This window comes from Tympanuchus pallidicinctus, unplaced genomic scaffold (genome assembly GCF_026119805.1).
Source record: "Tympanuchus pallidicinctus isolate F22 unplaced genomic scaffold, pur_lepc_1.0 scaffold1, whole genome shotgun sequence".
NCBI lineage: Eukaryota > Metazoa > Chordata > Aves > Galliformes > Phasianidae > Tympanuchus > Tympanuchus pallidicinctus.
In genome coordinates, this window is record NW_026294618.1 from 80,019,419 (window position 1) to 80,035,816 (window position 16,398).

Here is a 16,398-nt window from a genome sequence, read left to right on the forward strand (position 1 = left end):
AAACAATCAATTTAGTTTGGCTTTGTGTGTGTGTGTGTAGACTTGGGCTGTGTGTGAGAGTTGATGGGGTACCTAATACAAGATAAGCAATCTCTTCCTGACTTCCTTTCCCACTTTCCTGTTGCCATGTCTATTGCATTTTTTTTTTTTTTTACTTTTTAATTTTTTTAAGAAAGTTCTGGAGACAATTTTTATGCCCAGAGCTAAAGTGAAATGTGGTGAGCAGAACTGAGCTCTTCAGTTAGACAATGGAATGAAGTGCGAGTTCTTCACAGGATGCACTCTGGAAAAGAAATAGGTGGAAACTGACTGTCAAATATTCTCTTGTATCAACTCCAGCTTGTAGATGAATGGTCTAAATAAGGAATTGCGTACAGTGTTTCAGTCCTTGCCAAATAGTAGCGGCATAAAAACTTTCACTGTGATGAGCATGAGATAAAATTGTTTTCAAATGGGGAATCTTTTAAGGCTTTGAGATAACACGCTAAAATGGCAGCTCTTCACTTTTGTGATTTTTTTTTTATTTTTTATTTTTAATGTTTGTAGTTTCTAACTTTTATACGCCCTGTTTAGAAGATCATGTATAAAACTTGAATGGAAAAGTGAGTATCCCAGTTAGTCATGACCTACTAAATGCTTCAGTTTGTGTGATCTCATTTGCTAGTAAATAATTTGGGAGCTGTGCAATCTGGTGTGGTAGTGCATTCGGTGTCCTTGTAATTACTTATTTTGCAGTCTCTCAACCTTCAGCTGGTAGCATTGGGTTTGCCCTGCCTCTGCTGTTGTCATCCACCTACACAAGCACATTGGATAGGTAAAGGCAACTTCTGAAAGCTTCTGAACAGTTCCATGCGATGGACTAGTGGCATACCAAATTTAAGAAGCAAGTCTGGTTTAGACTGGGACAGAATCCTTCCTGTAGTCATGACGAGGGCGTTAAAAACAAAACGGGGGTACTGGTCCGTAATTGTCTGTGTTTAAGATTTGTGTCCTTCTCCCCCTTCCCCGTCAGTTAGCTAAAAAATTGTCCAAAATGGGCTTGGATAAATCTTTCTTTTGAATCCTGTTTAATGTTTTGTCTTATCTTCTGTTCTGGTAGTAAGACCTGTGAGCGAAGAGCACTGGAAGAGAACATTCCTGATTCCTATCATGCAGAAGACAAGCAGTAAGGGGAAAGATATCTTGGGTTGGTTTGTTTCCTCTGCTCTTTTCTACTCTTCCCTAGGAACTCATACTGATATGAGTTGGAAATGTGATACTGATATGATATGGAAATGTGAAGCATTAGCTTTCCTGCATGCTGCAGTTGAATGTGCAGAAGAGCAAACAGCTCTTACATCACCATCAGAACAGCTGGATTTTTTGCCAGGGCACAGCTCTCTGGACATTTGAACTAAGAATGTTTTATTGGGGCTGCTAGATTAACTATGTTAACTATCCAATCTTGAATATTTAGGAATGAGTCGTTGCTGTTTCCTTTTGGTATTTTGAGAACTAGACTGTTGTACACATGTTTTGAGGAGGTAAAGGCAGCATGAAAGGTGAGGGAAAAAAAATCAGATAGTGCGGATGCTTTAAGACTAATGTGTAAATGCCAGTGCAGCTCCATAATGAGCAAACATTTGGATCTATTTCAGCGTGGGTGTATTTGGTCTGAGCTGATTTTTGTGTACCGTGCTCAGTCTGAGAGTGTCAGTGGAAGATAGCCTCCTACCGTGGACTTGTTGGTCCACGCAGTGTTAGTAAGCATGCACTTAGTAAGGAGCTAAGATATTGATGTCTTGGATGTTGTTGACTTTCTAGACTAGGAAGAATAAAGTTTGAAATTCGTAGAAATATGGCCTGATGTGATTGACATAATTAGGTAAGCTTGGAAAGATTTTGTCCCTCTGTGCAGAAGAGCCAAAAGGAAAAGCATCTGGATTATTGTTATTAACATTTATATATTATGTCTCAAAATACTTTCATTTAACTTTATCCTTTTGCTTTGTTCTGTTATTTACACGTAAATTATGCAGACATTCACGTAGTCAGCTTCTGCATTGCTGAAAGTTATTCTTTTATCACATGGGTTTGTTATTTTTCCCAGAGTTTGTTTTCTCTATGGAAAAATTTCTTAATTGAATTGCTAATATACCAGTACTGTTCAATAAATCAAGACACATGTTGTCTTGCCTTGACTTGTAAGAAAATAAAATGCCAAAGAACTAGAATGCTGTGTTCTAAAAGAATGCGTAGGGTGCTTTCCATCTGGTTTTTGGAGCAGCATTACTATTCTTTAGGTCTTCTGTATTTGAACTCAGTTCTGTTGTTACAAGTAGGCAAGGACAAGTAGCTTGATGTCTGGCTAGCTATGGTAATGAGAAGGTTGAGGGTAACTTCTTATTTGCTCTCAGATCAGTGAGGGAAGGATGATTTTAAATGCATATTTTGAAAGTAACTTTTTTTTTTTTCCTAGTGTTGGGGCATCTAATGTAGTTTTTCTTTCTGAAAATAGTTGATTACTACATATTTTATGGCATTTGCTCTTGGAGATACTGCATTTGCATCTAGAATACTTAAAAAAAATTACTTTGACACCATGAAGCACTAAGTTGTTGTAAAGGTGTTTCCTGTTTTAGGTCATGTGAATTCTGGACGTTAAAGCAGTTTAATCTCAGAATGATCACTGTGGAGGTTTTGCGCTTTTAATGTACGCTTAAATGTGTTAAAGAAAAAAAGGCACAACCGACCAAGAACAGTGAAAACCTACACAAAAATAGCAGTTAGGTGTCATGGGGGGAGGCTGTGCTGAGTGTGTGGATCAGAAGTGACAGGGGAGGCAGCGATTCCTCCTGGGGTTAGCAAGGAGAGAACGAGCACAGTGATGAACTGCGTGCTCTCTCGTGTAAAGCATTCCAAACGTATATGGTTGCAATGTTCCCTTCGTTGCTTGAAGTGGAAGTGCTTGAAAGAACATTTAGTATTTCTTAACTGTACAGACTTATATTTTTATTTTTCACTTTGGCATTTGTCTCTAACGAGATGGTTTGGGAAGGTTTATAGAGCCGTGCATCTCATGCAAGTGAAGGGTTTGAGGGGTGGCAGTAGCCGTGACCATCATCCACTGTCAAAGAAACACCAGGGAAGGGAACATTAGAGTGTTTCTCTTAAAAGAAGGTGCTGCTTCTTTCTGTGCTGTCAGTTGATCTGTATTGGACAACTTGTGATTATGCCTGGCTGCACATGTAAGAAAAAATCTCAACTTCTATGAGTAGTTCAGTATCTTGCTTTGCATAAGGCTTTCTGTTTATCACTGTCAGCCTAACTCTTGCTCATAGTGTTTCTTTTATTTTCTTGAGGGCTTGTTTGCTTTTTTAAGTGGTGTTGCCAAAGATTTATGTTTATATTGGTTTGTTCCTTGAACTCTTTGTTGTTATGAGTTTTACCTGATTGATTTGGTTTTTCAGAAATGTTAGAAGTTGAACATTTAGCACAAACATCTTAAGGGCTATGTTTATGCGCAGTTTTTTTCTGGTTAGAAATGCTGTGTTCCTTTGAATTACACTAAACTCTGGTTTTGTTGTTTTAAAAGAAAAAAAACCCAACAAATGAGGTTTGACCTCTCTTCAAGTTAAAATATCCAGAATGTTCACCTGGACTAAGACTTTGCAGAAGGTGTTCAGCATGGGTATTATGTTGTCCTATTGCTGCAGTATAGCTAGCAAGTGGAACTCTGTTTCTTTACTCCAGGATGTTTTTTTGAGCCTGGAAATCTCTGTTCGCATTCTGAGACATGAAAAATCTGACACAAAACTTACCTGCAAGCTATTAGAAAGTTTAATCAAAACTTCTGGGGGATTAGAATGAGTTTACAGGCGTGTATCTGCTACCAGCAACAAAAGGACCTTGGTTTTTTTTTTTGTTGTTTAGCATTGGTTATCGTGACTCACCAGTGGTTTGTTTCATTTCTGAAAGTTTTGTTTAAACAGTGAACTGGAAGATCACTCCTAGTGCAGACATTGATGCAATTAATTTTGAATTTCTATGGAAAGAAAAACGCTTGTTCTGTAGGGCAGTGTCACGACAGCTGCATTTTCCCAGGTGAGAATCAAAAACGACTGCCTCTATTCAGGTACAGAGGGAGCACTGATCTAAATAAGAGCTGTGTTGCTTCCTGGCTGATGATTGGAAACAAGGCTTGCTGGGATGGAAGAATGTGAATTTGTCTCAGCTAACCTTTCGAAGATTTCACTAAAACCTAATTTAACAGGGGAGGAGGAAACGTGCCTGCGAGCTTGCGTACTTGAGACTTCTTTTAGATGGTTTATGAACAGTAATAAGATAGGATTTCAGGAACCTCATCAAAATCATTAATGTGCTTTTCAAGAAGTGCTTCAGTTCTGCCATAATGCGTAAATACAGATTTAGAGACATAACAGGGGAACAAACAAGGGAAGAGTATTTCTTGAACAAAGCAAGAAAGCATTCCTTTTCCAGGACTGGTAGGAGCTACATTGTGTTTATCATTGAACAGGATCCTTTGCTTTCTGTGCTTTTTCCTTTTAACTTGTAGAAATAAATCACCAAAATAATTCTTGTGGTTCTGACTCTTCTTGTCACGTCTTTTATGTACAGCGAACCTTTGTTTTCTCTCTCTGTACTTGGGATGATCAGCATTTCAAATGGCTTTTTTGCCTGTATAATATTGAACATTAAAAGTATCAGTGCAACAGTGGTGCTAATGTACTTAACAAAATGTGTTTATGAATTCTGGCCTACTACTGTGCAACAGCATTTTAACTAGTTTAAGTAAGTTGTCTTTGTAAATGTTATTTGACATACGTACAATCAAAGTTTTTGAACTACTTTGCAAGGCATTTTTTTGTTATCTAAAAGTTCTACTAATTCTAGGGCATGATAATATTAATAAGCATTTTCAGTTGTCTTTAGTCAGAAAAATAATTTTGGTGTAAACATATGGTAACAAAAAAACCTCTTACATGTGAAGATTCCTTTCTTCTGTGCTCTTGGTTTCATCTTCTATCTTTGCTTGTAGAGGCTCCACATCCCCTGTATTATGCTGCTGTAGTAGTAGTGCAGCCTAATAACAAATGAAGGGTTGAACCTGAACTAGTTTTCTATGTTGGGTTGTTTTTTGGGGAGGATGGGCTGCCTTTTGATGCTTAAGGTTTTTGGTTTGTTTGGTCTTGTATTCTATGCTTAACTTTGACTTGGTAAGTAACTTTCTTCACTGTTTTGAAAATCTAGCTAGCATCATATTTTTTGCTTAATGTGATTAATCTCAAGCTTATATATCATAGCTAAGGTGAAGGAGATGGTTTAAAAGCAAGGCCTTGTTAAGGTACTGTAATTTCCACGGACTATTCAACTACATAAATTCTGGAAAAGAGCTGACTGGATAGCAGCTCTCTGGAAACAGATATGGAAGTTAAAATAGAGAGATGAATATAAACCATTATATCAGCTTGACTTAAAAAATAAAAATAAAAAATAAAAAAAAATAAATAGAGAAACCCAAAATGAAAACTGAAAAACAGAACTAAGTAATGATTCTTTCTTTGCTTTCTGCTTTGTAGTCGTTTTCCATCTCCAAAAGCCGGTATCAGCAATAGATAAAACCTTGATTATAGAGGCATAATTTTTGGTATAGCTAAGAATAGTGCTAGGCACTCTTCTGTTAAGGTTTCTGTTATTCTCAGCTTTGTTAAAGCTGCTATTATGGGTTCTGATTCAGTATGACTGTTGTAGTTGGGCAAGGAATGGATGTGAATGGGGAGAAATGTAGAAAAGTCAGGGTGCTAAAAAATGTGATCTTTTAAGGATGACTGGTGTAACTGTCGTCGTTTTGGCCTTACATGTGGATGATCTGAGTCAGTCTGTTTAACAGCTCTGCATGCTGAAAAGACATTGTATCCTTAAACTGAACAAGAAAGGGAAGTTTTTAGATTTTTCTTAATCTAAATAGAGTTGTTGGAGTTGCAGAGTGTTGAAATAAGTGTCTTGGGAACGTTTGATGTATTGGTGTCATGCCTTTAAGTCAGGGGATGAAATAAATGCTTTCTTGATGTCTTTTCCAACTGATTTTTTTTTCTAAGAAAGTTCTGATATTTATTACTGATCCTGTGATTTAGGTTTTTGAGTTCTGCTAATCAGTAGAGCATTGGAATGTCTGATGTGAAGAAAAAGACATAATATAACTTAATATTGTAAAATCTGAGGAAGGTGCTTGTGTTGTCATAAGGCAAATTATTTATTACCTGCAATGCATATAAATAGTGATGTTATTTAGGAATTGGTGGAAAGTAGGTGGATCAGAACATTCTGATTTTGTTCCTACTTTTCTATTAAAGGCCTCTTAGAGTTGACTAATACAGCGTCACAGAATGGTAGGGGCTGGAAGGGACCTCTAGAGATGATTTAATCCAGCCTCCTGCTAAAGCAGTTCCCTACAGGAGGTCTCACAGGTGGTTTTCCAGGCAGATATCTCCAGAGAAGGAGACCCCACCACCTCTCTGGACAACCTGTTCCAGTGCTCTGTCACTGCTGAAGCAAAGAAATAGTTCCTCAGGTTCATATGGAACTTGCTGTGCTCCGGTTTGTACCATTGGCCTTTGTCCTGTTGCTGAGCACCACTTAGTTTTTCAACCTTTATACTGTCCTTTACAGTAGATTGTGCATCTTTGTGAAAAAGATTCAGAGAATTTCTGGGGGAATGTTTTATAATAGGATTTTGCTGCTGAGTTTTTTTTTCTTTATTGTTTAAATGAGTGTGGAGACTTGTATTTATGGTGCATTTATCTTTGACTGGAGAGCAACAACTGTGTACACTGAGCTAGAAGCTGAAATGAATCTGTTCTGAGTTGTTCCAACCCTTCTTACCTAGTTTAAATGCATTAGATTCTTTGCAGTTTCTTGTATGAATTGTTTGGATAAGGCTGTAAATTGAAACTCCATCAGTGCTTTTGTCAGAGCCCAAGATACATTTTGTAAGAATAAGGAGCTGCTTTGTTGCGGTGTTTTCCCCGTTTTCCCTCTTGTGGGTCTGTGCTGTGCTCTGGCATTATTGTAAACAAAGCATTTCAGCGTCCCTTTATATTTAACATATAAAAAGTGCTTCAGCCATAGAGTTTTAGCAGAATACTTTAGCTTAGCCATTGGAAAAATACTAAATCAGAGTTCAGCTACTTCATTGGGATGCACTGGCGTATCTTTTGACTGTGGAAAGTTGCCAAAAGGGCAACTCTAATATTCTGTGCTGTGCATAAAGTTTCTTCTCCGTTTCATTTCAAATTGAAGCAGGATGATGAGGTCTGTACTGGCATGTGACTCGACTTTCTGCTGCTTACCAAAAATAATGGTAAGGAACGCTGTGTTGTTTATGGTGAAAATGAGGAATCCAGGAATCTAAAGCAGAATATGAATGTATTTTCCGAGCTAGTAAAACTGTTACGATAATAGTAATAACAACAAAATCTTACTAATAATGCTTCCTAACTGAGGTGGAATTCTTACAAATAAATACCCCAGGCATAGGGGTGTAGAACAGCTCAGGAAGAAGAGACATTGGCTGCCTTTGTGAGACGTTTGACTTCAGATTTTAGATGAGTAAAAAACCAGTTTGAGTCTATGTGGGCATTTGTTTGCCAGGTTCGCTGCAAGTTTATCTGCATTTGACATGCTTCACTTCTGCTCCTTTATGTGAAAAGAATTTGGCATACATAATTCTTGAAGAATTACTGAGCTGCCTCAGTCTAAAAACATGAATAGTTGTTTAAACTGTCCAAAAAAATCTTTTCTGTATCCTATTAGCGAGATTATAAACTAAGGAGGAACCAAAATATCAAATATACAGCATATATTTAATCTGTGAGTTGGCATCAGATTTAGAACAATGAAATGGCTTTCTACAGAAGCTGGAGGATATACAGAAATTTCAAGAGGATGATTGAAGGTCTTATTAACTCAGTCTAATTAACCTGCTTTCTGTACAAGGTGAGGTGTTGTGTGCTCTGAGAAATGATGAAAAGTGTAAGGGAAGTACCAAATTGAATCAATTTTCTTTTAATGATAAATAACCCTTCTGGTCTGGTTAGGCAAAAGTAAACACATGTGGACTGTGGTTCTGCTTATAGTATGTGCCAGGATTCAGCTCAGAGTGAATTCTTCAGCAGAGTTATAAACCTTTGAAAATTGCTTTATAATGGAAATGGTGACAGACCATTAACTACGGCAGTATAAATGCATTACTTTAACATATGTTACAGTCGTCCTAAGTTGTTGAACACATGAAAAAACAGCATGTGCAGGAAATTCAGGGAGGAGGCTTCTGTGTAGCTTTAAGTAATTAATGACATGACTCAGTGCACGTTAATGCTTGTCAGGCACACAGCCCTCAAGGTGCCAGGCAGGTATCATTCACGGACTGAGTAAGATTTGACTGTGGGAATGCTGACATCCCGCTCTGAGTGCTGGAAGAGGACCAAGAAGGACATGATGTGTTTAATCACCAATGCAGTTATAGAGCTACTGAAGCAGATACGTTTTCCTGCTGCCAAATCATAAGAACTTCCAAATCAGAAAGATATGCTAGGTATGCTGGAAAGTCCTGTTACCAAAAAAAATGCAAAATCATAGTTACTTAAGTAACAAGTGCAAGCTACATTTAAAATGAAATGTCTGATACTTGTCTTATATAAAAGCCTTTTCTCCAAATTTCTTATTGTTCCTGTCCTAAAACACAACCAAAGAGAAATTACTCCCAGAAATTACTGTTCTGTTTTTTTTTTTCTTCTCTTTTATAGGTATTAAGAATATACACCTGTGCCAGAATTATTACTTTATTTTTACTGTAGTGCAGCTGTATGAATCTGCCCACTGGTGGACGTTAGCATTAGGAATACCAGTTTGTGTTTGTGTTGCCTCTTAGCACTTTTGTGAAGTATTGGTTTTTAGCATTTCTGGTTTGCTTTTTCATCTTTCTTCTTTAAAATGTGAATGGGGAAGCTGGGAAGTGCCTGACTGCTGGAAAATGTAAGGTTTTGTTACAAAACCTTTGGTATTTATTAGGTAAGTCTATCCAAGTTTCTTGGCAGAAAATTGCTTTCATTAGGAAGTCTGAGGATGCTGAGAAGAAGTGGATTTTTGTATAATGCTTTTAAACTCTCTTCTGGTGCTGTGAGTTTCAGCATGTATTTTATTCTAGAATCTTCAGACTGAGATTCTCTTTTGCATTCTGCCTATTAGAATCAAGTATGATACACCTATCAGTCTTGGAGATTTTGAGGTGAAACTATCTTCATTCTCTAGCTGTGGCTTTATTTTGATAAAGTTATTTACTGGGGGAAGAGAAAGGGCTTCAGTGGAGACAGAAGAGTAGAATGCACACTGTTTTGGACAGTACCTCCCATCTGTATTTTGAGAGATGGCAAAAATTAAAAGTAATAATGAGTAGAGTAGGGTATATAGTTCAAGTAAATAGTTTTCAGAGCTTTTAGTGGAATAGGTGAGGCCCTGCCTTTGTGAGAATGTAATGAAAGTGATATATGAAAAGAGAAGCAGAGTGGCTGAATAAGAATGTCAGTTCTTTTGATTTTGCCCATTAGTTACAGTATATCAGTCTACAGGAGTGGACAAATGTTAGTTTTGGTAGTCAGTTCCTCCCTCTTTCCGTTGTGTGCATTGAATCTGAGGTGCAGTTGTTGATGTCGTTGAAGTGAAGCCCTGGCGATGGTCTCTGTGTGCATCTATTGGTTCAAAGAGTTTCATTTGCTTAGAAAATTTGTATGTACCATAATCCTAGTGAGAGGTGATATGAATATCCCAAATTGAGGTTTGGTATTTTTACCTTTACGTATGATTTTTTACTTGAATTATAAATGTGAATTCTGGGATGACCTATTTCTGCAATTTTTTCTTTTTCGAAGCCCCTGTCATTCATTGTTACTGCTTTCAAGGCTGTATTTTTAAGGGAGATTTTTCTGTTGTTGTTTTGCTTCTTGGAAGTGGAAACCTTTTAAATAGCTGAGATTTTTTCGGACCAAGTTTTATCAAATAGTTGCATGCAATACTTCTGAAGCCTCTGGGATTTTCCAGCTGGTTTGAAATTCCCCTGCCTCTAATTTGCTCTGCCACTTGACCTTCCAAGCATTGCTTCACCTGGTGGTTTCCAAATCTACATGATTTTTATCACCCTTTAGTTAAATGGTTTCTTTTGTCAGATGAAAGTACCTTCAAGTAAGGTTTAAGTTTCTATTGTGCCTCTAAGATAATGCAATTCTATTTGACTTGATTTATCCATAAATATGAATATCTGTCTGCATACCAGCTTAAATTATGTGCAGGTGGAGGTGGTAGATTACTAATACAAAACTGACTTTGTAAGGACACTAGATCTAAAATATATACTGCAGTAGCTCTGAACTACATGCTGTTAAGCACGAAGCTGACTTTTATGAGGGAAATCTGGGAATTACCTTAATATCTCCCATTAAAACCAGTCATTTGATGACTAATTCAGAAGCATGTTGAATATCCCCAACCTAACTGTAAGAGAAGGGTGTGAAAGTGTTGGCTATCAGCCTGAGGGCTTGCAGTCTGTTCTCCTTGCCAGGTGTAACTTAGGCTTTCAGCTATGCTTTATTTACCTTTATTCTCATCGTTCTAATGAATTTTCCTAGAAATCCAATATGTACTGCATTTCCTAGAAATCATCTGCTTCTGAGTTGCCCTCTGTGACTGTGAAGTGGAAACAAAGAGGGCTGTACCATGACCACCTTATGTCATGACCCTTTTCTGATAGGAGCATTTCAAATAAGATTGCCTTAAAATAACCTGTATTCTAGGTGTATATTTGAAAAGACTGTCAGGAACATAGAAATAAAGAAATCAAATACGATTAATATCATTCAACAATGTGGATAGGAAGAACATGAGGAGAAATGGCACATGCGGGTTTGCTCAGTTTTAAGGGGCTAGTGAGAGGGATGAAGAAATCCTGTGTAGCAGGGGAAGAGATTTACAGTGCAACAGAACACCATTAAATGTGTATTTTACTTGTCAGATGTGAATACCTCCTAAAATTGACATATCTACACTGCTTGATATTTTTGTTGTAAAACTTTTGGCCTTAATTAAATATTGCACTTTTCACAAGGAGTGGTGGTTAATCAGCACTGTTACTATCTTAGTATGGTTTATCTGCAGTGACCTCTATGTAGAAGGAACCCACAACAAGAAGAACAAACAAACAAACCAAACCAATGAAACGCGTCAAGGAACAAGAAAAGCAGTCAAGGTTCTCATCCAATGTTGCAGCCTCTGGCTAACTTGTGTGCCTTAAAAAAGCATATAGAGGCATCTGAAAGTGAACCTTGAAAGAGTAGCAGTGAGCTGAAGTTGTTTGGTTGCTTATCCAACTTTTTTGTTAAGAGTAAATGGCAGCCCTTTTTGTTTTTTACACATGGCTGTATGTTATATTTGTGCATTTGTGTGTGCTTTTCATTGTTGGTGTGTTGTTAAGTAAATATTATATGAGGATTTGGACTGATATTTAACAGCTGAGTTGGTTGATGGAAACTTATGTCATTGCCCGTTCCGATGTCATCAGTATGAACCATCTGAACTCTACCTTTCTTTTTCTTTGCTGCCTCTGGGGTTTAATGGCTTTGCAGAGAAGCTCCTGCCTGGCATATTGAGCTGCTCCAGAAGGTCTAATCCATAAGCAGTGAGTACTGAACTGCAGCACACTAATGCTGTAGGTGTTGACTCACCGTGCTGTTCTTAATTGCAGTTCTTTTCAAGGTAGAAAATATGTGCAGGCTGTTAACATAGATATTGAATCTTTGGGTATATACCAGTATGATACGTATTTGTATGGCTACAAATGCTGTTCTGATTTTCCTGGGAATTAACTTTTCTCCTGTGCACATACTAGCTTTCATGTGTTTAAAACCAGCTTTCATGTGTCTGTGGCTCTTGCTATAGCTGGCAAATGCTTATGTCTCATATCTGCAGTGAACTGTGTTCTCCTAGAACTCTTGAGCCTGATATAAACCAGCTTTAAAATCTGCATGAATTGAAGAGCATCTGTAGTGTTTTCATGTGACTAATGCTAAGATCTGGTTGATTAAGACTGGATTTACTTTTGAACTGAGAAGTCATTCAAAATATTCATTTGCAAGCTCTGGGGGAAAAAGTACATAATTCTAATAGGTATAATCTTTTGTGATTTATTTGCTTTGGAGAAAAAAAAAAATCAAGATTTTTGGTTTGAGTCTTGGTTCTTAAGTTTTATATTGTTCAGTGCGGATCTCATCTCAAAATTCTGTCCATGTTTGGTTGGAATTAGAAAACCGTTTAGGTAGCCTCAGTTGTTTCTAAATATACATATTTCTATAGATAAATATGCAGTTAATTTGCCTAAATGAGATCTTCCTGGTAAGAGGCTGCCCTGAGGAGGGTAAAAAAGCCTTCTGAGCATGGATGGCTTTGGTAGAACCTTACCTGCCAATATGTACTTTCAGGCCTGTTCAGCATGATGCTAATGCTTACAGTGGCATTCAGGGAATGTTGAATGAATCAGATGTTGGGCAGTGTGCACAGAAAATGGGTTGTACTTACCTGAAGATGTTTCAGTGCTTAGAGACCGTGAGTGTATTCTCCAGGTCACTCTGTAAGGGAGATGTGATATTAGAGTATTTTGTAAGCTGCGGGAAGCTTTGTGTGATTTCGTTGTAGTCCTGGAGGGGGCTGTAGCCTTAACTTTATTTGTTTGTGAGCCTGCTGACTTTCTCGGAGGTTGAACGCTTGTGGCACAGTTGTGTGAATGCTTTGGAGACATCTGGGAGACTTAAGATGTTGCTGTTTTTCTCTCAGCTGAAGGTTACTGCCCTGAAAGTTGAGCCACACTAACAGATCATATGAACTATCCTAGTCCATGTCAGTGCAAAGTTAGCCTGGTTATTTTAAATTACTGCTGGATGCGGCTGAGGGGAGTAATGAACAGCTTGAGGTAATAATTCCTTAAACCATTCCAGCTAGCATTCCAAGAGCACATCTGTCTATGTCCTTATAAGTGCAGTATTTTAATCTCTCTGCTGCAATACTGTATCCAAGATTTGTCAGGACTGCAAACCTATTGCCAAGGAGAGCTTTAATATTAAAGCGGAATGTATCTGCTTTTCCTGTCTGTCATTATTGTCATATAGCAATAGATAGGTCTGGTAAGTGTGCAGTGTCTACCTTAAAAGGTAAACTTATTCTTAAATATGAGGTAAATAAATGTGAAAATTGTGTTTTTAAAGCTCTATAAATTGGAAAGAGGTTGTCAGATGTAATCTCCTCCTCATCCCTGTTCCTAGTTTGGCTACTTCTAGCCTATTGTTATTTTTGATTCCTAGCTGTGTAAGTTCTTACCCTGTCTGAAATTCTCTGTATTGATTCAAATGATAATGAATATTTTAGCTCAATTTTTTATTTTATTTTATTTTTTCCCCAGGTCCAGCAAGACTATGAATCTCTGTTCCAAATGCTTTGCTGGTAAGTGCAATAAAAGGCTTTATGTTTTTTGTTGGGTTATTGAAACCACATTATTGGCATCTCCTGCAGGGTCTTTGCATGAGTTTTTCTTCCTCTGCTTTAGCTGTGTATGCATAATCGGATTTTCCTCACTTTGGTTCTTCATTTATTTGCCAATCAAGAGCCTCTTGTGTAGATGCAACTTGCTGTTGAAGGTTATGGGAGTCAGGAATAGCCTTGAACTACAGTTCTGCTGTTAGCACAGCACTTACAAGTATAATGCTGCTCTCAAAAATGCCTATCTAAACTGCAATTCAGAATTTTGTAGAACTTATTTTGTAATATCCTCTGGAATGTGATGTGGATGAAAAGCAAAAAGTTGCTATAGAAAAACTCATTTCACTTTTTTTTTTTTTTAATTTGTAGCCTTTGAAAATTAAATCATCCATAGCTCATTAGTAGGCTGCTTACCATTGCTACATATCATTTTCTTTTATTGCTACCAGCTAAAGTGTTAGGAATTGCTATTGACCTTTTTCTGTTAGCATCTGCTGGCTTTGTCTTCCTGAATTTTTTTGTGCTGTTGTTTAGTATTACAAGCTTGCTTTAAATTGTAATTAAAGTGGTATCATTGTTCATGATTTTAATTTCTCTTGGGGAAACAGACACAGTATTAAAAAGATGAAAAAAAGTTTTGAAACTGCCTCTGACTTGTCTATGGAGTATTTGCTTTTAGAACTTAAGTTGGTCTTCGTATTGAGCTTACACATTTTTTGAGTTTATTTTTTAAAAGTCATTGGCTCCAATGCAAAAGTGATGGAATCTTTGAAATTTAAGGAGCACTGCCCATGCCCTCCTTCTTCCTACTCCATCCCTCTGCCAAAATAAAAACTGCTTTTACAGAAGTTTGTACAGAAGTGTACCTTGACTGGTGGATTTCAAATCTTGGATTCAACACCACTTCCTCAGACAAAAACATGGAATTATGAAGATTGTCAAAGATTGTTCAGCAAAATCTGGTGTAAATTTCTCTGGCTGTTTCCAAGGCCATGGATCACTGGAAGGAAACTGTGAAAAAAGTGCAAGCCTTTTCATATACTCTTTCCCTACAAACCATAGAGAGATATGAACTACTAGGTCTTCAATTTGGCTCAGTACTGTTGTGTTCTTACCAGCACTGGAAAATGACTTGCTTACATGACACAAAAATGTGGATTTGCTGATTCTGAGATAGCAGAATGGCCAGTACTTAATATTTTGGATTTATCAGTGTACCCAGAACTTTAGAACCATTAGGCCACTCATTAAACAAAAGATCTTTGTTTTATTGCTCTTTATTTGTTTTTTTGAGAATAAATTTTTGTTCCTTTTTTGGCTTCTATTCTGTAATTCTCCTGAAAAGCTGTTCCCTCTAATCAAATTCATTTTCTGCTGTAAAAATATGAGGTGATGTCTAAACATGTGGGATTTAGGGAAAAAAAATTCTTAAGTTCTTCAAAATTTTATTTGCATTTATTTTAGCTTGTTTATACTGAAAATATTTTTAGCATATTTTTACTGAGTTTCCAGCCATGGTATCGAAATAATGACACATACTGTTGTTTGTGTAAACTGAACCACCACAGATAGCAAGAATTTAGGCAAGAAAGCTGTTGAAATATGTTTTGAACCATTCCAGGCACTCAAAAAATGTGATGTTGAGAAGAAATTCTGGTGGTTTTTTTTTTTTTTTTTTTTTCCTTTTAATATGATGGTTTATTCATTCAAATGTATTGTGGTATATTTGTGTGCAGGATAAAATTGGGAATTATTACTTCTCCTGACCATTGTTTCTTTTCTCTTTTGTTTTAGAAAAAAGAAATCCACACAACGAAAAAGGTCAGTAGTTTCACAAAATGACTCTTTTTCTTTCCTTTTGCAGGGTAGGGATCTAATCTAGTTTGTTGGTTTGTTTTAATTAATTTAGGACATATGCAGCACTAAAGCTATTTGCATAAGCTTTATGTTCTTACATGACTTGTGGGAAAAGGTCAACAGATCAGCATGGACTGACAACATTGCTGGGTTTATATTGCAATATCAGTTATTACATGGAACCTTTCTGTCTTTTTTGTCAGACCTTCTGAAGCAGAGCAAAGGGCAGTCATGGGCTGTCAGTGTACCTTCTTGTTTGACCCAGTGTCTCCGTTCTAATCAAGATGAATTCACTAGAAGTAGCACAGGGACTGAAACTCTTTGTTTCAAGTATTTGTACATCTTAAATGAAACAGGAGAGTACTTTTTAAGATGTTATTATGGAGGTGAAGTTGCTAAACTCTCAGTGACAAGAGTGAGTTGGTTATTTCAAATACATAGAACCCTTTGTCCAGAATACACCAATTTATTGGTTTAGATCTTAAAGGGGCATTTTGCTCTTTTGTACAAGGACAAATTTGCTGTTCCTCATGCTAAATTGGCTGGTGCATGAAGATAGTTAAATACTGAAGAAGAGCTTGAGCATAACTGTCCTCTTCAACTCACTTTGTTCCCTTCAGTCCATTTGTCTGTTCTAAGAAGGAATAGCTGATTTGTTTTGTTTAAGCCCAGTGGAACTAGCAGACTCTGAAGTGTTCAAGAGCTTTTCTTATGCCATTTCAAGTTAATTGTATTTCTGCAAAATACAACATTCTGCCTCGAGTTCTGTGCTGAACACACGCTATCAGTGTTTCAAAATCTCCAGGTACAGTGCAAGTGTAATCTTGCATACTAAATTGCTTCAAATAAATTTGCTCTTCAGATGGTTGAGACATAGTTGTCTCAGACTTCTTGCACGTTCCAAGTACAAACACAGTAAAGTGTAGGTTTTACTTAACCAGAGTACAAGCTGATAAGTGGAAAAAA

At 37.1% G+C, this 16,398-nt stretch overlaps 1 protein-coding gene across 1 annotated transcript in view; it reads left to right on the forward strand.

The window, feature by feature from the left end:
• ZFAND3 (zinc finger AN1-type containing 3) overlaps window positions 1-16,398 on the forward strand; it is a 130,242-nt gene that overhangs the window by 20,382 nt on the left and 93,462 nt on the right. The window contains exons 2-3 of the mRNA XM_052695516.1: window positions 13,499-13,539; window positions 15,370-15,396. Of these exons, the coding sequence (XP_052551476.1) occupies window positions 13,499-13,539; window positions 15,370-15,396 (68 nt within the window). The remainder of the gene's footprint in view (window positions 1-13,498; window positions 13,540-15,369; window positions 15,397-16,398) is intronic.